The sequence below is a fragment of the Callithrix jacchus genome, chromosome 22, assembly GCF_049354715.1.
Source record: "Callithrix jacchus isolate 240 chromosome 22, calJac240_pri, whole genome shotgun sequence".
Classification (NCBI taxonomy): domain Eukaryota; kingdom Metazoa; phylum Chordata; class Mammalia; order Primates; family Cebidae; genus Callithrix; species Callithrix jacchus.
In genome coordinates, this window is record NC_133523.1 from 9354638 (window position 1) to 9377832 (window position 23195).

Here is a 23195-nt window from a genome sequence, read left to right on the forward strand (position 1 = left end):
AAGTGATTCTCCTGCCTTAGTCTCCCAAGTAGCCGGGACCACAGGCTACTGCTGCCCAGCTAATTTTTTTGTACTTTTATTATTTTTAAGTGGTTTTTAAATTTAATATTTTTAAAATTTGTGCTTTTTATTTTTAATTTGTATTTCTGAATACAAAAATTAGCTGGGTATGGTGCTATGTGCCTGTAGTCCCAGTTACTCAGGAGACTGAGACAGGAGAATTGCTTGAGCCCGGGAGGTAGAGGTTGCAGTGAGCCAAGAACATGCCGCTGCACACCAGCCTGGGTGACAAAGCAAGATTCCTTCCAAAATAAAATTAAAATTAAAGAAGCTAACTTCAGCCTTCGCTGCAGGGTAGTCTCACCTTTCACAAGTAGAAGTTGCCCACATAAGAGGCGTCTAATTGGTGCTCATTGTTCCACAGCAACACGTTACTTTACCAGAATACTTATGCTAGCAATTCAGTTTCACAACAAAGCGCAAAGGCAGGTTCGCTGTACTTACAGTTCTTTGGTTTGACTCCGGAGTCTCTTGTCTTCCTGAGTTGGGGGGAAAAAAGACAAGTTAATTTTTTTGATTTGGTTTGGATCTATTAAAGCATCCTATGGAAATAAAACACCTGAGCTTATCCTAGAGTCCAGTTGGTGGGAGTAAAGACGGTCTACCGGCCGGGCACAGCGGCTCACACCTGTCCTCAGAACTCTGGGAGGCCGAAGTGGGAGGATCACTTGTGCCCAGGTGTTCAAGACAGCACTTTTCTTCTTCAGTAGGGTAAGTAGATAGAAAATGAAACTTTTAGAAAGGAGATACTACAACACTGCTATTTAAGTATTTTTACTTCAAAATTCTTCTGCCACCTGTCATCAGTAAGTGTTGATGTCCTCACAGAAAGTAACCTTATTACAGATCTCCACTTTCCATATAAAGGAATGAAGTAGGATGGCCCAATCCAGAAAGTAGCTCCAACAGAGACAACAACACATCCAGTGAGACTGCATTTATTCATTTATTTATTTATGAGATGGAGCCTCGATCTGTCACCCAGGCGGAGGGCAGTGGTGCAATCTTGGCTCACTGTAACCTCTACCTCCCAGGTTCAAGCAATTCTCCTCCCTCGGCCTCCCAAGTAGCTGAGTTTACAGGTGCACACCACCATGCCCAGCTTATTTTTTATTTTTGGTAGAGATGGGGCCAGGCTAATCTTGAATTCAAGTGATCTATTCACTTCAGTCTCCCAAAGTGCTGGCATTACAGGTGTGAGTCACCACACCCAGCCTAAGGCTGCATTTAAAGAACCAGACATGGCCCAGCATGGTGGCCCACACCTTTAATCCCAGCACTTTGGGAGGCTGAGGCGGGCGGATCACGAGGTCAAGAGATCCAGACTGGCCAACATGGTGAAACCCTGTCTCTGTTCAAAATACAAAAATTAGCTGGGTGTGGTGGCAGGCGCCTGTAATCCCAGTTACTCAGGCAGCTGAGGCAGGAGAATCGCTTGAACCTGGGAGGCGGAAACCGCAGTGAGCCAAGACAGCACCACTGCACTCTAACCTGGTAACAGAGCAAGACTGTCTTAAAAACAAACAACAACAAACTATCTTGCCATAGAAGAACCAGGCAAATCAAATCCACCCTCAGAAACTCCCCATGTGGTAATTTGGGAAGAGATCACAAAGTTGCTGGTATTAAGACACACTGCAAACCTTCCTACTGCCAAAAAGAGGTCCTGCGAGTGTGCCTACAGGTGAGCGATGTCAATCTTGCCCCAGGTTCCTTCTTTGGAGGGTGGTGGTTGAACCAGCCCATTAGGACTGCTTGTTCTGAAATTAATTCCAGGTATGCACTGATTGCAACTGCTGTCTAATTTAACTAGAATCAGGGTAGGAAAGGTGATCAATGAAAGACCAACCTCGGCTGGGTGTGGTGACTCACGCCTGTAGTCCTAGACTCTGGGAGGCCAAGGTGGGTGAACTCCTGAACCTGAGGTCAGGAGTTTGAGCCCAGCCTAGCCAACATGGCGAAACCCCATCTCTACTTAAAATACAAAAATGAGCCAGGCATGCTGGCAGGCTCCGTATTCCAACTACTTGAGAGGCTGAGGCAGGAGAATAGTTTGAACTTGGGAGGCAGAGGTTGCAGTGAGCCGAGATCCCACCACTGCACTGAGCAACAAGAGCAACATGAGCAACAAGAGCAAAACTGTCTCAAAAAAAAAATTAATTGTGCATTATCTTAGTTGATTCCCCAATGGACAGCTATCCTTTACCAACCTCCTGAGAAAGGCACTCATTACCCACCCAAGTTGGTAAGTAACTTCTAGTCTTTTTTTTTTGAAACAGTCTTCCTTTGTCACCCAGGCTTGATTGCAGTAGGGCAAAAATGGCTCATTGCATCCTCAACCTCGTGAGCTCAAGTGATCTTTCTGCCTCAGCCTCCCGAGACACTGGAACTACAGGCCCGTTGCATGCTGCACGCTCCACCACACCAGGCTAATTTTTTAATTTTTTGTAGACAGGGTCTCACTACATTGTCTGGGTTAGTCCTGAACTCTGAGCTCAAGTGATCCACCCACCTGGGCCTCCCGAAGTGCTAGGCTTTAGGCATGAGCCACCATGCCCAGCCCTTAGGCATCAAAAAAAAAAAAAAAAAAAAAATACAGGATCCAACATCTGTATTGCGTAGAACCTTAGACGCTCAGATTTTACAAAAAAGATGGGGGACTGGGGAAAGAGCTGGTCTGACTTCATAGAGGAAAATGCAATTTTATGTCTGGATGATGCTAAAGAATTTTAGCACCTCCTACGTCTGAAAATTAGATCTTTACCAAGATCTCATCATCCAGAGAAGCAAGTAGGCGAGGTGACAGACTGAAACTCTGACTAGTTGATTAAGCAGTAAAGGTTGGCCAGTGTAGTGACTCATGCCTGTAATGCCAAGACTTTGATGGCTGAGGCAGACAGATCATTCAAGGTCAGGAGTTCAAGACCAGCCCGGCCAACGTGGTGAAACCCCGTCTCTATTAAAAATACAAAAATTAGCCAGGCGTGGTGGCAGGTGCCTATAATCCTATCTACCTGGAAGGCTGGGACACGAGAATCACTTGAACCTGGGAAGCAGAGGTTGCAATGAAACGAGATCGCATCTCTGCACTCCAGCCTGTGTGACAGAGCGGGAGACTGTCTCAAAAAAAAAAAAAAAAAAAAAAAACAGTAGCATAAAATAAAATACCACAAATACGTAGCAAAGGTCTTCACTATCACAACCTCATAACCCACCTTCCATGTAGAAAACAACGAAAAAACAAGTTTGAAAAGTGTTTTTAGGTGGGGTGCAGTGGCTCATGCCTGCAATCCCAGTACTTTGGGAGGCCAAGGTGCGTGTATCACCTCAAGTCAGGAGTTTGAAACCAGCCTGACCAAAATGGTGAAATCCCATCTCTACTAAAAATACAAAATTAGTCAGGTGTGGTGGCAGGCGCCTGAAATCCCAGCTACTCAGGAGGCTGAGACAAGATAATCACTTAAAACCAGGAGGTTCACTGCACTCCAGCCTGGGCGACAGAGCAAGACTCTGTCTCAAAAAAGAAAAAAAATTAGCACCCCCTATGTCTGAAAATTAGATCTTTACAAAGATCTTGTCAGCCAGAGAAGCAAGTGGGTGACATAACAAACTGAAGCTCTGTGACTAGTTGATAAACTAGCAAAGGTTGGTCGTTATGGTGGCTCATGCCTGTAACCCCAGCACTTTGGTGGCTGAGGCAGGTGGATCATTTGAGGTTAGGAGTTTGAGACCAGCCTGGCCGACACGGTGAATCCCCATCTGTACTAAAAATACAAAAACAAACTGGGATGGCAGTGGGCACCTGTAGTCCCAGCTACTTGGGAGGCTGGGACATGAGAATCACTTGAAACTGGGAGGTGGAGGTTGCAGTGAGCTGAGATTGCACCTCTGCACTCCAGCCTGGGTGACAGAGCAGGAGACTATCTCAAAAAAAAACAAAACACACACACACACACACACACACACACACACAAAAGAAATACCACAAATAAGTAGCAAAGATCCTCACTATCACAACCTCATAACCCACCTTCCATGTAGAGAACCACCAAAAAACAAGTTTTAAAAGTGTTTTAGCCAAAGTCAAGGCCAATTGCATCACTGGCAGAAGCCATCTTGTTCCTCCACGTTCCCCACACCCTGTCCCTGCATTCTGAAAAGAAATTGGGACTGTACAGAATATAAGGAAAATTAACAAACTTGGAGGTGATAGAGCTTTACTTTTTCATCTCTTTCTTCGTTCTTTTCAGTGCATGTTCCTGGTTTTACTCTTTCGGGTTCTTCTGCAGGAAGTGGTCTAGCAACTCTGTCAAGCAAAACAGACCCCAAGTGTGAATGCCAAGAGCCTCCCCACAGAAGCTGTTTTTATAAAGCTCCTCTTTCCTACCCCCAAAAGCAACCCTCATTATCTCAGGAGCCCTAACAGATGCATACTCATTTAACATTCAGTAATTGATACAATTTTTACATATGGTTCCAATGTCAGACATCCTCAATTCATTCCTTCCAAGGAAAGAGGAGAATTAAATTTCAATCTAAACACTAATGATCTGACCCCAAATTCAACATCCTTAATGAGGATATGGTTGCCATGGAAACTTACGATAAAGCTCTTTTTAAACTTTTTTTTTTTGAGACAGTCTTGCTCTATCGCCCAGGCTGCAGTGCAGTGCTATGATCTCGGATCACTGTAGCCTCTACCTCCTGGGTTCAAGCAGTCCTCCTGCCTCAGCCTCCGGAGTAGCTGGGATTACAGGCACTCACCACCACACCCAGCTGATTTTTGGATTTTTAGTAGAGACAGGGTTTCTACTAAAGACTATGTTGGTCGGGCTGATCTTCAACTCCTGACCTCAAATGACTAGCCTTCCTCGGTCCCCACAAAGTGCAAGGATTCCAGGCATGAGCCACTGTGCCCGGCCTTAAACTTTCTGAAACAGTAATTCTGTGATCAAGATTACACAACTCATAGAAAAAGAAAGGTGTAGTAACTATTCTTACCGTTCTTTGGATGTAACTCTACGCCTCTTCTCATCCTGTGTGGAGGGAAGGGAAGAACAAAAAAGATAAGAATACTGGTTTCAAGGGAAGATCAACACCACAATGTGAACTGAAATATGAACATATTTGACACAGTTACAACAAGAGTGGAAAAGGAGCGGGCTTGGGTCTTGGGGAGAAGACCTGAGAAACTCTTACTCCGGTATTAATGCCCTGCCAATCCCAAAACAAAGGCAGTTCCGAGAAGCAGGCAGGGGTACTGCCCATCACTAGAGTTTGCCTAGCGATACGACATAAGAGAATCAAAGATTCTCCATCTTGTGTCAGAAATCTGTTTATCTATTTAAAGACCAGTCTGGACAACATGGGGAAACCCAAAATCTACAAAAAATAGAACAATTAGCTGAGTGCCATGTGCCTGTAGTCCCAGCTGCTCAGGAGGCTGAGGTGGGAGGATTGCTTGAGCCCAGGAGGTTGAGGCTGTAGTGAGCCATGACTGCGCCACTGCACCCCAACCTGGGTGACAGAGACCTGTCTCAAAAAAAAAAAAAAAAAAAAAAAAAAACAACGGTAATCCTCGCACTTTGGGAGGCCGAGGCAGGTGGATCACTTGATGTCAGGAGTTTGAGATCAACCTGGCCAACACAGTGAAACCCTATCTCTACTAAAAATATAAAAATTCGCAAAAGAAAAAAAAAATTCGCTGGGTGTGGTGGCACATGCCTGCAGTGTCAGCTACTCAGAAGGGCTGAGGATAAAGAATCGCTTGAACCTGAGAGGCGGAGGGTGCAGTGAGCCAAGATCATGCCATTGTACTCCATCCTGAGTGACAGTTAAGACTTCACCTCAAAAAAAAAGCTTAAAAGAAAAAAACTTGGCCAGGCACGGTGGCTCATGCCTGTAATGCCAGCACTTTACGAGGCAGAGGTAGGTGGATCACTTGAGCTCAGGAGATTGAGACCAACTTGGGCAACACGGTGAAACCCCATCTCTACTAAAATACAAAGTATTAGCTGGGTGTGGTGGTGGGTGCCTGTAATCCCAGCTACTCAGGAGACTGAGGCAGGAGAATTGCTTGAGCCTGAAAAGTGGAGGTTGTAGTGAGCCATGATCACGCCATTGCACTCCAGCCTGTGATAAGAGCAAAACCTGGTCTCAAAAAAAACAGTCAGAATACATATACATACATCTATATAACACATATGTATACAAGACTGCCTTCAGACTTGAGCTGTGACATGAATTCTCCCCGGGCTTCTACCTTGCCCCACAGATTTCACATTTACCAGCTTTCACAATCTTGTGAGCCACTTCCTCAAAATACATGTCTTTCCTCATAAATATACACTCCAACTATGTACCCACAAAGAAAATAAAATTACGTATATGTACACACATACATGTGCACATGTATAAACACATCTATCTATCTGTATACACACATATACATTTGATTGGCCCCATCTCTCTGGAGAGCTCCAACGAGACAGGGTTTTTACTTGAACAGACCACATACGAGGTCACAATCATCAAATACAAGAGTGGAAAAGTTCAGCTGGAATCAGGAAACAAGTGCCAGCCCTACCTTGTCTTTATCTTCTTCCTTGATGGACTCATCCAATTTGGCTCTTTCAGTCTCTTCCTGAGGTTTCCGTTTGGCAGGGCTGTCACACACAGCGAGGCCGACCATTAGTGTAACAAGACCCTAGACCTCCAGCGGGCCTAGAGTGACTAACAGGACTCTTTCCTCAATGCACTCCCTTAGGGACAGTTCAGGGCATGGATGCCTTCTTCTCTCCCAGCAAGGGCCCTTGTTCACCGTTTGTTTTTTATTTTTTAAAGACACAGTTGTGGTTTTGTTGGCCAGGCTGGAGTGCAGATGTGATCATGGCTTACCGCAACCTCCGCCTCCCAGGTTCAAGTGATTCTCCTGCCTCAGCCCCCCCAGTAGCTGGGATTACAGACATGTGCCACCACTCTCAGCTAATTTTGTATTTTTAGTAGAGACAGGGTTTCTCCATGTTGGTCAGGCTGGTCTAGAACTTCTGACTCAGGTGATCCATCTGCCTCTGCCTCCCAAAGTGCTGGGTTACAGGTGCGAGCCACCACGTCCAGCACGAGGCTTCAGATTTCACGTTTCTCCGAATGATGGGCTTAGAATGCTATCTTGCCATCTTGCAAGTCCTAAGAAATCACGGGTTTCATAACTGACCAACAGCTGCTGGTGTCAGAGAAGAAGCATTACACACCTCTCTGATGGAGGGACACAGTACCATCCATAAAGTCAGCCTCAGACGGGGCACAGTTGCTCACACCTGTATTCCCAGCACTTTGGGAGGCCAAGGCAGACGGATAACCTGAGTTCAGGAGTTTCAGACCAGGCTGGCCAACATGGTAAAACCCTGTCTCTACCAAAAGTACAAACGTAAGCCAGGGTGGCAGGCACTTATAAGCCCATCTACTCAGGAGGCTGAGGCAGGAGAACAGCTTGAACCCAGGAGGTGGAGGTTGCAGTAAGCCAAGATCATGCCACTGCACTCCAGCCTGGGCAACAGTGCAAGACTCCGTCACCAAAAAAAAAAAAAAAGCCATAAAAAATAAAAAGCTGGAATGTGATCAGGCCTGTAGTTCTATCAATCAGTTTATAGGGAACATAAGACAAAGGGACCTGTGGAACACCACAAGAATGCAATCAGCCCAATCTAGAAACTATTGGACAAATGAATGAATTTTTTTTTTAAAAGACGGGGCTCCACCATGATGGCCAGGCTGGTCTTGAACTCCTGACCTCAGGTGATCCACCCACCTCAGCCTCCCAAAGTGCTAGGATTACAGGCATGAGCCACCGTGCCCAGCCCCAAATGAATGAATTTCTTCAAGTAAACAGCAAGAAGAGAAGGCAGGAATTAAGGAATTTACAAGAAAATAGGAGGGAAAGAATCTAAAACTTTTAAGAAACAAGTCAACGAAACACTGTTGGTTTGCCACAAAAGCTTGTTCACCACAAAGGAAGAAACGTGAATACCAACTATACATTTGATGTTAGGAAATTCTTACATTTTTATAAAGCATCAGAACAGTATTATACTTTGTCTTGTTAAAAAGACTGTTTTGGCCGGGTGTGGTGGCTCACTCCTCCCAGCACTTTGGGAGGCCAAGGTGGGCACATCACCTGAGGTCAGGATTTTAAGACCAGCCTGCCCAACATGGTGAAACACCATCTCTACTAAAAATACAAAAATAGCCAGGCATGTTGGCACACACCTGTAATCCCAGCTACTCAGGAAGCTAAGGATGGAGAATGGCTTGAACCCAGCAGGCAGAGGTTGCATTGCAGTGAACCAAGATTGTGCCACTGCATTCCTGCCTGGGCAACAGAGTATAAGACTCAGTCTCAAAAAAGAAAAAAAAAAAAAAAAAAAAAAAAGACTGTGAAGGGCATAGTGGCTCACACCTGTAATCCCAGCACTTTGCCACGCCAAGGCAGGAGAAATGCTTGAGCTCAGGAGTTCAAGACCAGCCTGGGCAACATGATGAAACCCGGTCTCTACCAAAAATACACAAAAAATTAGCCAGGCATGGTGGCACATGCCTGTGGTCCCAGCTACTTGCAAGGCTGAGGTGAGGGTCGCTTGAGCGTGGCAGAGGCTGCAGAGCGCCAAGATCATGCTACTGCACTCTAGCCTGGTTTAAAAAAAAAAAAAAAAAACACTGTTAAATGTTAGCAATTATTGTAAAATATGAGTAATAAAGAAAAAGTTGTCAAAAGATATCTCATTGTCTAGAAATATACTGAAATATTTATGGACAAAGTAATCCAGGTGGGGACACACAACACAGGGACATAGATAAAACAATCGCTGTGAGTGGATAACTGTTGGCTTCAGATGCTGGGTATTTCAGGATTCATTATACAAAACTCATGATTTTGTGCACATTTGAACTTTCCTATGTGAGTAAAAACAGGTAAGGTTTTCAGAAATGCTATTCATGAATGTCTAGTGAACAGAACTGCAAGACAAAAACCTATCAACACGGAAGACAGAATTGCCACCTGACACCCTACCAGTTCCGTCCCAGAACAGCTGGCCCCTAAAAAAGCCAGCTGCCAATTTATCAGATACTGACCCCTTTGCGAAATGAGATGTGATAGTGGTCTGCCTGGTGCTTTGCCTTGTAATCCTGGGGCTAGGTGAAGGTTCAGCTGTTTAAAGAAATAAAAAGCATTAATAACAAACAAAAAGCCACTATGAATAGAAATCCCACAGCAATGATGCAGTTAAACATTACCAAGTTAGTGCAGGAAGCCAGGTTCTGAGGACTAAGCATCTTTGCATTTTTATTCTAGTCAATAACCAGCTTGCTAATGTTGGCAGTTAGCAGCTGCCAGTTTGCTGAGCCGTATCACATCAGTTATTTGAGGGGCCAAACGCTAAAGAAGGCCAGGAATAGAACCTCTCCTCATAATATCCAAACATGAAGTGGGCCAGGCGCAGTAGCTCGTGTCTGTAATCCCAATCCTTTGGGAGGCCAAGGTGGGAAGATCATCTGAGCTGGCAAAACACCATCTCTACTAAAATACAAAAAAGTTAGCCGGGCGTAGTGGTGCACACCTGTAATCCCAGCTACTCAAGAGGCTGAGGCAGGAGAATCACTTGAACCCAGGAGATGGAGGTTGCAGTGAGCCAAGATCATACCACTGTACTCCAGCCTGGGCAACACAGCAAGACTGTCTCAAAAAAATTAAAAAAATAAAGCGCTGGGTATGGTGGCTCACACCTGTAATCCCAGCACTTTGGGAGGCTGAGGCGGGTGAATCACCTTAGGTCAGGAGTTTGAGACCAGTCTGGCCAACACGGTGAAACCCCATGTCTACTAAAAATATAAAAACTAGCAGGTGTGGTAGCACATGCCTCTAATCCCAGTTACTTGGAGGCTAAGGATCACTTGAATCTGGGAGGCGGAGGTTGCAGTGAGCTGAGATCATGCCACTTCGCTCCAGCCTGGGCAAGAGTGAGACTCCGTCTCAAAACTAATTAAAAGGAAAATGAATCGTGCTCTTACGCTTAGTCTCTCCATCAGACTTGCTCCTCCTGGGCGTGCGAGGTTTGGAAACAGGTTTGGGCGGGCTGTTGGCATCTGCCATTCTCACTCTCCGGTCTTGACCTCTTACTTGGGTCCCGTTTTCTAGACGTCCATTCACTTCCCGGTTGCAAGCATGAGCACCATTCTCCAAGGACAAATCTTTATTTAAAAGGGATTTGACTTTAGCCAGGTAGCCCTCCTACAGCAGGAAAGGATAATTTAAGCAGCAGTGAATGTAAACAAGTGGCAGTCAAGAGAACAAGGAAACACATTCGTTTCCATCATCATCATCAGGCAACAAGGACAACTAGGGATAGAGCCGCCTCCCTGGTCACATAGAAGTTACAGGGAGGAGATGTTTTTCTAGAGGCTAAGATGCTGGAAACTGACTTACCTCAGATAATTCTTCTTTACGTAATTTGGTTTCCAAGTCACATAACTGATTCTTTATTTCTGTTTGCAGAAATTCATGCAAGAGATTCAATTTCTCCTTCACACATTCCTAAGGGAAGAGTATAGGTTTAGCAGTCCCCTCATTCCCAAGCTATTCACTAATGGACTAATACACAAATTACTGAGCTGCCTGGTCACATCACCATGATTGAATGGCAGGCAACACTGTCTTGGCCAAAAAACTAAACAGTCATGAAACATGTTCAGGGTTATTTCCATTAGGATCACTTCACTCCTATCTCCAAATTGGTGAAAAATGGGAAAGTTGGAGGTGAGACGGAGACTTATCATGGTTTATAAGAACATTACTGCGCTTTTGAAAAGTGTTGGCCAGGGCCGGGTGCGGTGGCGCAACGCCCGTAATCCCAGCACTTTGGGAGGCCAAGGTGGGTGGATCAGGAGGTCAAGAGATCAAGACCATCCTGGTCAACATGGTGAAACCCCGTCTCTACTAAAAATACAAAAAATTAGCTGGGCATGGTGGCACGTGCCTGTAAAATCAGCTACTCAGGAGGCTAAAGCAGAATTGCCTGAACCCAGGAGGCGGAGGTTGCAGTGAGCCGAGATAGCGCCATTGCACTCCAGCCTGGGTAACAAGAGCGAAACTCCGCCTCAAAAAAAAAAAACAAAGTGTTGGCCAGGCACAGTAGCTCACGCCCATAATCCCAGCACTTTGGGAGCTCAAGGCAAATGAATTGCTTTGAGCCCCAGAGTTCAGGGCAGCCTGGGTGACATAACAAAATCCCATCTTTACAAAAAATATAAAAAATTAGCTGGGCGTGATGGCTTGAGCCCACAGTTACAGCTACTTGGGAGGCTGAATGGGAGGATCACTTTAGCCTAGGAGGCGAAGGTTGCACTGCTACTGCACTCTGGCCTAGGTGAAAGAATGAGACCCTATCTCAAAACAACAACAACAAAAACACAATATAACAGTGTTACCAGGACAAGTTACAATCCAAAATACATTGTTTAGTAACTGAGATTGGTTAAAAAAAAAAAAACTATTAGCAGTAAATTAATGCCAACATTTAACAAGACTATCCCAATTATCTTTGAAACTTCATGGGAAAAAAATGCCAAATCCACTTCAAGAAAACAAACCTCTTTTTATGAGGCACAAAGCATGTCAGTCACATTTAATAGCGAGAAAAACTTTAAGGTGGTGATTACCTTTTCTGTTAAGCTGTCTCTTTCCAAATCTTTGAGCCTGAGGGGGAGAAAATAGGGGAGAAAACACAAATACTTGTTAAGCAACTTCATTTGCCTGTAAGAATATCACAGTTCTAAGGAAGTTTAATCTGAGAGTTAGAAAAAAATAAGCTGGCTTTTGTCTTTCCACCACTATCTAGAGTGTCCTACTGAAATGCCTAATGCTAAGAAGTCATCTGACCTGAACAAGGTTCCCCTTTTGGGGGTGATTTTTCTGATGGTGAGATTATACAGCATCTCTATAACAGAATATATACATATATACACATATATACGTGTCTATGTACATGTATGTGTAATCCCAGCACTTGTGGGCGGATCACCTGAGGTTGGGAGTTCAAGACCAGCCTAACCAACATGGAGAAACCGTCTCTACTAAAAATACAAAATTAGCTGGGCGTGGTGGCGCATGCCTGTAACCCCAACTACTCTGGAGGCTGAGACAGGAGAATCACTTGAACCAAGGAGGCAGAGGTTGCAGTGAGCCATGATTTGTGCCATTGCACTCCAGCCTGGGTAACAAGAGTGAAATTCTGTCTCAAAAAAAAAAAAAAAAGAAAAAAAAGCTGGGCACACACGGTGACTCATTCCTGTAATCCCACCATTTTGGGAGGCCGAGGCAGTGGATCACCTGTGGTTGGGAGTTCAAGACCAGCCTGACCAACATGGAAAAACCCCATCTCTACTAACAATACAAAATTAGCCAGGTGTGGTGGAACAGGCCTATAATCCCAGCTACTCGGGAGGCTGAGGCAGGAGAATCGCTGGAACCCAGGAGGTGGAGCTTGCAGTGAGCCAAGATCGTACCATAGCACTCCAACCTGGGCAACAAGAGCAATACTCTGTCTCAAAAAAAAAAAAATTATCTTAATTTGGTGACTCACATTTGTGGTCCTAGCTACTTGGGAGGCTGAGGAAGGAAGATCACCTGAGCCTGGGAGGTCGAGACCACAGTGAGACATGATTGCATCACCACACGCCAGCCTAGGCAACAGAGTGAGACCCTGACTCAAAAAGGTACCAGGAAAGGGGAAGGGCAGGTCATACAGTTGGTGCTCTTCCCTAAGGGAAATCAGTTACAGCTGGTTTCTCCAGCTGGATTTGATGACAGCCCATAATAAGGTGTGCCACAGAATGGCCAGTGTGAGAATGAGTAGCCCAGGGCCACAGGATACTGCGGAGAAGCCAGCTAATGCTCCTAAAGACCTGTGGGACGTAATAGCATTTTAATAAGGATGAAATGGGGGGAGTCAAGGCATCGAGGGAAGCCCTCCACACACAGGGCAGAGAGAGGTGAAGTTAGAGAAGGTGGCTGGTGCCTCCTCGAAGAACATTCTTCAGGATGTATCTAACTAATCATTCCTAAGTATATAACGGCCAGGAGTTTGCCTGGAAAACTGAGGTCTGATCTGATTACTGACAATTAGTGGCTTGACTCTTTTGTGGGGAAAGAGGGAAGAGATAAAAGAACAATAGCTGAGTGCAGTGGTGCACGCCTGACATCCCAGCTACTCAGGATGCTGAGGTGGGAGGACTGCTTGAGGCCAGGAGTTTGAGTCCAGCCTGGGGAACATAGGGAGATTATCTCTTCAGGAAAAATATGAAAGAACAAGAGAAGGCACCAAGGAAAGAGAGGGGAACACAGAGGTTATTGTTCCCAGCCTGGGTGCTAACTGCAGACTGTGGGGTGAGAACAGGTCTAACCAGCTGGGTAAGTGTCTTGTGGTGGAAGGAAGGTGCCCCAGGCAGAGACCAGGCCACTGCCATCTCTGGACCTTCCCACCCAGCATCCGCACAGACAGGTGCTCAGTTATCATTTTCCTGAAGGGCAGAAGTGGCTCCTCCAGGCTGGACTTCCTAGAGGGCCAGTGCAGGCAGCAGTGTGTGGAATGCTTTGCTGAACCAATGTCATACAACAGGTGCTCCGGGCCATGCGGGCCCTGCTTCCCCACCAGTGCTGCTCGCATCTTAGCACCTGATGAATGCCAGGCCCTGTTCCAGAAAATGAGCTAAGTCATTAGATGTAGGTGCCACTAGACAGGGACTTCCCGCCTTGCTGGGTGGTCAGGCAAGGCCGCTCTGTAGAAGCGATACTTAGTACCATGCAGACAGAGTGGTGATAGAGACTGCATATTATACATTATATATACTGTATCACTTGGACTCAAGGCAAGACGCAGTAGCTCATGCCAGCTACTGAGTAATCCCAGCACTTTGGGAGGCTGGGGCAGGAGGATCACTTGAGGTCAGGAGTTTGAGACCAGCCTGGGCTATACTGAGAGATCCCATCTCTACAAAAAAAAAAAAAAAAAAAAAGTAAAAATTAGCCGGGTGTGGTAGTGTGCACCTGTGGTACCAGCTACTTGGGAGGTTGAGGTGGGAGGATCGCTTGAGCCTGCAATGAGTTATGATGGTACCACTGCACTCCAGCCTGTCCAGCCTGAGCAATAGGGCATGACCCTGTCTCAAAAGAAAAAACCATCAGGATTTCTAGGAGAACAAGGAATCTCTTCCAGGCAAAAGTCATTCCACCCTTATAGCAACTGGGGTCCAGGGAGAGCCTTAAGTCAGGAGGGCTTCAGAAATACATACTTCCAGCCAGAGGCACACATGCTGTGGTAGCAGCGTTACACCTGACTTCTCAGTCACTTCGCTGAGAAAACCGGAGGGACTTGGTTTTCTCAGCCAGCCAGTCCCTGATCCCGAGGTTGCCTGGAGTGTGAAGGCCAAGGCTCAATTGACTGCAGAGACCAAGGTCTCCTTTGCAGAATGGGTCTGCTTTCTTTCAACCCTTCCTATCAACTGGGATATTTAGCCTGGCAAAGAGAAGAAGAGAGAAACCTTCAGAACCCCTAGGATGTCTCATCCAGTGAAGACCTGATTTAACCTGCCTGGCCCCAGAGTGGCAGGTGGGATCCCAGGCAGGCACCGAGGAGCCCATGGGACGGTCACTTTAGAGACGTCCCTTCCCTGGTAAAACTGTGATGACACCGATCACATCTGCTGAAGCCATCAGGGTTGCAGATGGCGGTGAAGGACCTAGCAGAGGACTGAGAATGCCGGCTTAGGGCTCGGCCTGAGACTCTGTGATTCATTCCTAGTGCTTCCCTCGGAGATTAGCCCGCCACAGAGGGAAGATAAGACATACATAAACAGCCATGGAGGAACAAGGCAAATACAGCTCATGCCTGCAGGCTTCCCAAGGGAAAGGATAACAGGCTCAGGAAGAAGGAGTTGAGGGCTCTGTGTGAACTGGGCACAGGAAGCTGCTCAAACAGGGGCTCCATCTCGGGACAGCTGGCTCTGGAAACACCCAAGAAACAAACTCGAGACTAGCCACACACAGGGAGAGAAAGGCACCTCCAGAGAGGAGGGTGGGGACGCTCTGAGGGAGGGCAGGAGCATCAATCACGCTCATCAATCTTGTTCCAGAGTTAACAAACCACCAAACCAGTCAAGGGGAAGTAAAACCCATGATATCAGAGCCTTTTTTTGGTTTTGTTTTTTTTGAGACTCAGTTTCGCTCTTGTCACCCAGGCTGGAGTGCGGTGGTGCCATCTTGGCTCAGCACAACCTCTACCTCCTGGGTTCAAGTGATTCCCCTACCTCAGCCTCCAGAGTAGCTGGGTCTACAAGCACCCGCCACCGTAATTGAGGGGTTTTTGTATTATTAATAGAGACAGGGGTTTTGCCATGTTGGGCAGGCTGGTCTTGAACTCCTGACCTCAGGTGATCCGCCCACCTCAGCCTCCCAAAGTGCTAGGATTATAGGCATGAGCCACCGTGCCCGACCCTTATCAGAGCCTATGTTTTAAGAAAAATAACCCAGCAGAGGTATCTAATACATAATGGACAGGAAGAAATTACAAAAATGTTAGATTACTCCAATACCTCTATGCCAGAAATGCTGGTCTGAAATACAACACATCATGGCTGGGCACAGTGGCTCATGTCTGTAATCTCAACACTTGGGAAGCCAAGGCAGGAGGATCACTTGAGCCCAGGAATTCGAGACCAGCCTGGGCAACAGAGTGAGACCCTGTCTCTAAAAGAAAGAATAATTAGCTGGGTATGGTGGAATGTACCTATAGACCTAGCTGCTTGGGAGGCCGAGGCGGAAGGATCACTAGAGCCCAGGAATTTGAGACCAGCTTGGGCAACACAGCAAGACCCTGTCTCTACAAAAAATAGTAATTAGCTAGGTATGACAGCATGTACCTGTAGTCCTAGCTGCTCGGGAGGCTGAGGCGGAAGGATCACTAGAGCCCAGGAATTCAAAACCAGCCTGGGCAACACAGCGAGACCCTGTCTCTACAAAAAATAGTAATTAGCTGGGTATGACAGCATATACCCGTAGTCCTAGCTGCTCGGGAGGCTGAGGCGGAAGGATCACTAGAGCCCAGGAATTCAAAACCAGCCTGGGCAACACAGCGAGACCCTGTCTCTACAAAAAATAGTAATTAGCTGGGTATGACAGCATATACCCGTAGTCCTAGCTGCTCGGGAGGCTGAGGCGGAAGGATCACTAGAGCCCAGGAATTCAAAACCAGCCTGGGCAACACAGCGAGACCCTGTCTCTACAAAAAATAGTAATTAGCTGGGTATGACAGCATGTGCCTGTAGTCCTAGCTGCTCGGGAGGCCGAGGCGGAAGGATCACTAGAGCCCAGGAATTCGAGACCAGCCTGGGCAACATAGCGAGACCCTGCCTGTACAAAAAATAGTAATTAGCCAGGTGTGGTAGCACATACCTGGGGTCCCAGCTTCTCAGGAGACTGAGGCAGGAGGATCACTATAGCATACAGAGCTGTAATTGTGTCACTGCATTCCAGCCTGGGTGACAGAGCAAGACCTTGTCTCCAAAAATAAAATACAGTGGACCATGCAAGACAAGTTACAAGTCTGTTAACCCAGCTTCTTCAGGCTGGCTGCATGGCAGCTGGAGCAGGGCTGCCCAAGATGCCATCTGCCGTAGGCAAAAGAGTAGACCTGCCAGGTGTGGTGGCTCACACCTATAATCCCAGCACTTCCAGAGGCAAAGGCAGGCAAATCACCTGAGCTCAGGAGTTCGAGATCAGTCTGGGCAACATGGCAAAACCCTGCCACTACTAAAAATACAAAAGTTAGCCAGGCGTGGTGGCTCATGCCTGTAATCCCAGCTACCCAAAAGGCTGAGGCACAAGAATTGCTTGAACCCAGGGGGCCGAAGTTGCAGTGAGCGGAGATTGCGCCACTGCACTCCAGCCTGGTTGACAGTGAGACTGTTTAAAAAAAAAAAAAAAGCAGACCTGCCGAAAAATGTCCATGCCGTAATCCCTGGAACCTGTGAATATGTTATTTTATGTGACAAAAGTGACTTTGCAGATATAACTAAGAATACAGCCCTTGAGATGGGAGATTATCCTGGATTATCTGGGTGGGTCCAATCTAATCACTTGAGTCCTTAAGAACACAGAACCTTCCTAGCTGCACTGAGAGCGAGCAATAATGAGGGATGGATCAGAGAGAGATGCAACCCTCGGCTGCTGATTTTAAAGGGAGAGGAAGGGGGCATGGACTGAGGGATGAGATGGCCTCCAGAAATGGAGAACGACCCTTGGCTTAGAGCCAGTGAGAAAACTAGGACCTGAGTCTTACAACCACCAACTTCTGCCAACACCCCAAAACAGGAAACAGATTATCCCCTGGAGCCCCCAGAAAGGAATGTAGGCTACAATACCTTGATTTTCATCAGGTGAGACCCACATCAGATTTCTGACCTGCATAACTGTAAGAAAATAAATCTATGTCCTTTAAGCCAGTAAGTTTGAGGTAAGTCCCTCTATCTGCAAAAAGATGATTCACTGAAGGCTCGTAATTTTTGAGAGGGAGTTTCACTCTGATGCCCAGGCTGGAGTGCAGTGGTGCAATCTTGGCTCACTGCAACCTCCACCTCCAAGTTCAAGTGTTTCTTCTGCCTTAGCCTCCCAAGCAGCTGGGACTACAGGTACATACCACCACATCTGGCTAATTTTTTGTATTTTAGTAGAGACCGGGTTTCACCGTGTTGGCCAGGCTGGTCTCAAACTCCTGGCCTCAAGTGATCCACCCACCTCAGCATCCCAAAGTGCTGGAATTGCAGACATGAGCCACCACACCTGGCTTAGATGACTATTTTTTAAGCAAAAAAGTATTTTTTATTAAGGTAGGTACCATGTTTTAGATATAATACTACTGCATAGTCAAAACTGTAGTATACCTTTTTTTGAGACATGGTCTCACTCTGTCACCCAGGCTAGAGTGCAGTGGCACAATCTTGGCTCACTGCAGCCTTAACCTCATGGGTTCAAGCGATCCTCCCACCTCTGCCTCCTGAGTAGCTGGGATCCCAGGTGCATGCCACCACTTTTGGCTGTGTGTTTGTGTGTTTGTGTGTGTGTGTGTGTGTGTGTGTGTGTGTTGAGATGGGGGTGTTCTTACCATGTTTCCCAGGCTAGTCTTGAACTCCTGGGCTGAAGCGATCCTCCCACCTCGGCCTCCCAAAGGGCTGGGGATTACAGACATGAGCCACTGTGCACAGCCTAGTCTAATAATAACTCTTACACGTACTGAGTAACAAGAATGTGTGTGTCACTCACTTTCTTGCTAGATTCACTTTACTGGGGTGGTCTGGAACCGAACTCACAGCATGCTGTCTGTACACACAGAACTATGTGATAACCGGTCCTGTGGACAGGTGCTGCTCTTAACACATTTATACAGATGGGCTCAGTCTTCCCAATACTCCCAATACCCAATACTTAGGTATTTACAGATGAAACACCAAGGCACCAAGAGGTTCGATGACTGAGCCATATAGCTGGCAAGTAGGGTGGAATTTGAACCCCAGCAGTCTGCACCCCTAGAATCCTACCACAGGGGAGCAAAACGAAGAGTTAAGTCAATTTTGCCTTATTCAGTATGTACTTAGTCAAGGAACTGGACTTACGGAGTTCAAGACCTAGCTTAATCTAATCACAGAATAACTAGCAGATAAGAAAGCTGTAGTAATTGTGAAGGAGGCTGCTAGCATTGGTGTGTTAATCCAGGCTGTGCAGGGGAAGAGCTGGCAGGCAAACATTCCAGTCTACTGTGCTCCAAGCTGCAGGCACAGTGAATACAGCAGACATACTCTGATAACAGACCCTGAAATAATCACTAATTTTAGCGTTATAATGGCAACATGCAGGGTGGACTGACAAAATTCCGCACTCTTGTGGGGAAGCCTACCTGTCTATGAGCAGGTTTAAGAATGAATTAACGCTGGGCACGGTAGCTCATGCCTGTAATCCCAGCAGTTTGGGATGCCAAGAAGGGTGGATCACGAGGTCAGGAGTTCATGACCAGCCTGAGCAATGAAGCAAGACCCTCACCTCTACAAAAGTTTTTAAGGATTAGCTGGGCATGGTGGCATGTACCAGCTACTCAGGAGGCTGAGGCAGGAGGATGGCTTGAGCTCTGGGGTTCGACGCTGCAGTGAGCCATGATTGTGTCACTGCATTCCAGCCTAGATGATACAGTGAGATCCTATCTCTTAAAAAAAAAAAAAAAAAAAAACAAAAACTGAAAAAAGCAAGCTAATTGGCCACTAGCATGTGAGCCTTTCTGAGCCAGGCATATTCTCATTTAGTCCAATACCAGCTGAAAACCCATGTCATCATGCCTAGACTAAGAATATAGAGGTGGCATGTGCTTGTTTAAGGTCCTCCAAGTGGAGGCTGTGTTTTCAAGAAGGCTGGGCAGGCCAGGCTCACATCCATAATCCTAACACTTTGAGAGGCCAAGGCAGGAGGATTGCTTGAGTCCAGGAGTCAAAGACCAGCCTGAGCAACATGGCAAGACCCCATCTCTGCAAAATAAAAGCAAATAAAAAAGACTAGGCCCAAGCTTCTCTGAATTGCATTTAACATCATGCAGTTAGACACTTTCATAATTTCACTTCCATTTTAAACCAAGGTTTATCTTGGGAGGATACTGGCACAGATAATTCAAGAAGATATATCCCCACTAACTGGTTATGACGTGGTTTGACTATAATCCCAGCACTTTGGGAGGCAGAGGCAGGAGAATCACTTGAACCCAGGAGGTGGAGGCTGCAGCAAGCTGAGATCACACCACTGCATTCCAGCCTGGGCGACAGAACAAGACTCCATCTCAAAAAAAAAAAAAAAAAAAAAAAACACGGAGTAGTTAAGGCAGGGTGGCTCACGCTTGTGATCCTAACCTTTGGGATACAGAGGCACGAGGACTGCTCGAGGGCAGGAGTTTAAGACCAGCCTGGCCAATATGGTGAGACCTCATGTATACAGAAACAAAAACTAAGAAAGTCAGCTGGACATGGTGGTGAGCGGCCTGTGGTCCCAGCTACTCCCAGGAGTTCAAGGCTACAGTGAGTTATAATTGTGCCAGGGCACTCCAGCCTGAACAGAGACCCATCTCTAAAAATAAAATTAAAAAGTGGTTTTGGAGACAGGGTCTCACTCTGTCACTCAGGTTGGACAATCTCGGCTCACTACAGCCTCAACCTCTGGGGCTCAAGTGTTAATCCCACCTCAGTCTTTCCAGTAGCTGGGACTACAGGCGCATGGTACCACTCCTGGCTAATTTTTGTATTTTTAGTAAAGATGGGGTTTTGCCACCTTGCCCAGGATGGTCTCAAACTCCTGGCTCAAGAGATTCATCCGCCACGGCCTCCCAAACTGCTGGGATTACAGGCGTGAGCCACAGCGCCCAGCCTTCAAAAAGAGAAAGAGGGGGTCAAACCAAATATCCATCCCACCCCAAGGACCCAAATCAGTACTGGCCTGGCCCAACCAGGTCACTTAACAAGCCCAAGGAAGCAAAATGGCAAAGAGTGCTTTTGCAAATCCAGTTGGAAGTGTCCAGGTCTGGTGAGGGTCTGATGACTAATGCACACCTCACTTGAACAAGTTCTTAGGCATAAATTTCATGAACAAGGGGCTGGGACCAGTGCTCCCACTGATACTTATGCACGGAAATTGGACAGAGGTTATGAATTGCTATAGCCACGGCCCCCAACATTAGACACAAACAAACACACACACACACACACACACACACCCGAAAGTGTAGCCAGTTCCCATTAGCAAGGCTTCCCTGATGCCCACTCAAAGGCATAGATTTACTAGTACAGACACACATTTACTAGTGAAGACCGACCATGCATCCTTCACGCTTCCTTGCGCTGCACTGTACTGCATGCTTAAAGTTCCTGCCAAAACACGACTTTCCCAAGGAGCAAGGACCGCACAGTCCCAAGTGACAGAATGAGTCCCCCCACTGATGGAAGGCTGGGCTCGCAAACAGTAGCCAGCCCAGCCCGGGCCCGAGCGATGACGTCCGTCTCTGGGGGCCGCTACCGGGATGCACAGCTTTTGGGGAAAGGCACTGAGGCACCCCCTCCCGCCAGAGAAGCACCCCCAGGGACCCGGCCGGACACCGGAAGTGGAGGCCGAAGTGCCCGTGCCCGAGGGGTGTCCGCTGGCCGCGGGCTGCCCACTTCCTGTGCAACCAGGCTGGAAGCAGGAGCCCGGCACGCCACTGCGTGGAGAAGGGAACCCTGGAGACAAACCCAAAGCTTGCTCGATTTGGGGATCAAAAGAGACCTCTCCCGCTACCTAGTTTCTAGCCACCAGGGAGGTACGGGGGAATCCACGGCCCATTTTGGCGCCAAACAGCCCGGGCACGCGGGACCGGAAGTGCCACTCTGCCCGCGCCAACCGCCGCTGCGCGCCGCACCACCCCACGCATGCGCGCCCGTCTGTCAGCAGCGGCCAGCGGCCACCCCGAGGGGAAACGACCCCCCACCCAGCGCCCTGCCTGGTCCCCAGAGTCCGCGATCCCCCCATGGTACCTACCGCCTGCGGACATCGTCGGGCAGCGAAATGGCTGGGGCGGCCAGCGTGGGCACCCGGGCTGGGGTGGTGCGCGCCGGCATCTCGGAGGTTAGAGCAGAAGCAGCTGCGGTAGCGCAGGCGCCCCGGCTTTTCGCGCGGAAACCGATGGGGAGGGGCGACTAGCGGAGGCGGCGTGTACCACCCTGGCCCTGGCGCAGGGGGAGAGGGGATGTACCAAACAGAGAGAGACGATACCCTGTGCAGACGGATGGAGCGGAGCGGTCCATGCCGACGGACTACGCATGCGCAAGGCGGACAGGCACCCCCGCGCCAAACAGTGGGCTCGTCCAAGCTCCACAGTTTGCTGGGAGGTGGGCACAGTGCCCGAGGCATTCATTCATTCATTCTTTCAGGCGTGCTGGGAATAAAGCAGCGAGAAGCCCCCATGGGGTTGTGAGAATAGGGCTCTTGAATAAAGTCCTCAGTTCTAATCCAACCTCCATCTATTTGCCGGCTATACGACCTTGGGTAGGTCTTTGAGGCTCAGCCTTTGCATCCTTGCCTGTAAAACCGGGTAATTACACCTACTCCAGAAAATCTTGAGTATGCACAGAATTTGTAGCTAGTACTAATAATCTCACAGTGTACAGAGGCCCGTGCCTCTTCTATAGCCAGTGTGGGGTTTTTCGTTGTTGTTGTTCCTTTTTTTTTTTAAAGCACCACATGGCTCATGCCTGTCATCCCAGCACTTTGGGAGACCGAGGCTGGAGGATTGCTTGAGTCCAGGAGCCTGGGTAACATGGAGAAACCATTCTAAAAAAAAAAAAATTAGCTAGGCATGGTGGTGTGTGCCTGTAGTCCCAACTACTCCAGAGGTTAAGGCAGGAAGATTGGTAAAAATATATTAAGAAGTACCATGCCAGACGCTGTGGCTCATGCCTGTAATCCCAGTACTTTCAAAGGCCCAGGTGGGAGGATGGCTTGAGGTTAGAAGTTCAAGACCAGCCTTAGCAACATAGGAATACCCCATCTCTACCAAAAATACCAAGATTAGCCAGGTGTGGTGACACATACCTGTAATCCTAGCTATTCTGGAGGCTGAGGTGGGAGGATGGCTTGAGCCCTAGCAGTGGAGGCTGCAATGAGATGTGATTGGGCTACTGGACTCCCATCTGGGTGACAGGATAAGATTCTGTCTCACTCTATCATCCAGGCTGGAGTGCAGTGGTGAGATCTTGGCTCACTGCAACCTCTGCCTCCCAGTTTCAAGCAATTCTCATGCGTCAGCCTCCCTAGAAGGCTGGGATTACAGGCGCACTCCACCGAGTCTGGCTAATTTTGTATTTTTATTGGTAAAGACAGGGTTTCACGGTGTTGGCCAGGCTAGTCTGGCACTCCTGGCCTCAAGCGTCTGCTTGCCTCAGCCTCCCAAAGTACTGGGATTAAATAGGCGTGAGCAATCGCAACCAGCTGGAATTATTTTATTTTATTTTATTTTATTTTGAGAGAT

At 47.5% G+C, this 23195-nt stretch overlaps 1 protein-coding gene across 7 annotated transcripts in view; it reads right to left on the minus strand.

Annotated features, from left to right (window-relative positions):
• Window positions 1-21840, minus strand: part of DNMT1 (DNA methyltransferase 1) — a 54038-nt gene extending 32198 nt beyond the window's left edge. Inside the window, exons 1-10 of one of the 7 annotated variants that reach the window (XM_078360519.1) lie at window positions 21707-21840; window positions 17530-17577; window positions 11773-11809; window positions 10541-10648; window positions 10126-10305; window positions 9190-9265; window positions 6647-6725; window positions 5062-5096; window positions 4282-4366; window positions 505-539 (exon numbers count right to left, since the gene is read on the minus strand). In XM_078360519.1, the coding sequence (XP_078216645.1) occupies window positions 505-539; window positions 4282-4366; window positions 5062-5096; window positions 6647-6725; window positions 9190-9265; window positions 10126-10207 (392 nt within the window). In that variant the 5' untranslated portion in view covers window positions 10208-10305; window positions 10541-10648; window positions 11773-11809; window positions 17530-17577; window positions 21707-21840. Of the gene's footprint in view, window positions 1-504; window positions 540-4281; window positions 4367-5061; window positions 5097-6646; window positions 6726-9189; window positions 9266-10125; window positions 10346-10540; window positions 10649-11772; window positions 11810-17529; window positions 17578-21466; window positions 21589-21706 lie in introns of those variants that run through there. The other 6 variants (XM_078360517.1, XM_078360518.1, XM_035283585.3 and 3 more) reach the window with 6 other exon arrangements.
• Between the last annotated feature and the right edge of the window lie 1355 nt (window positions 21841-23195).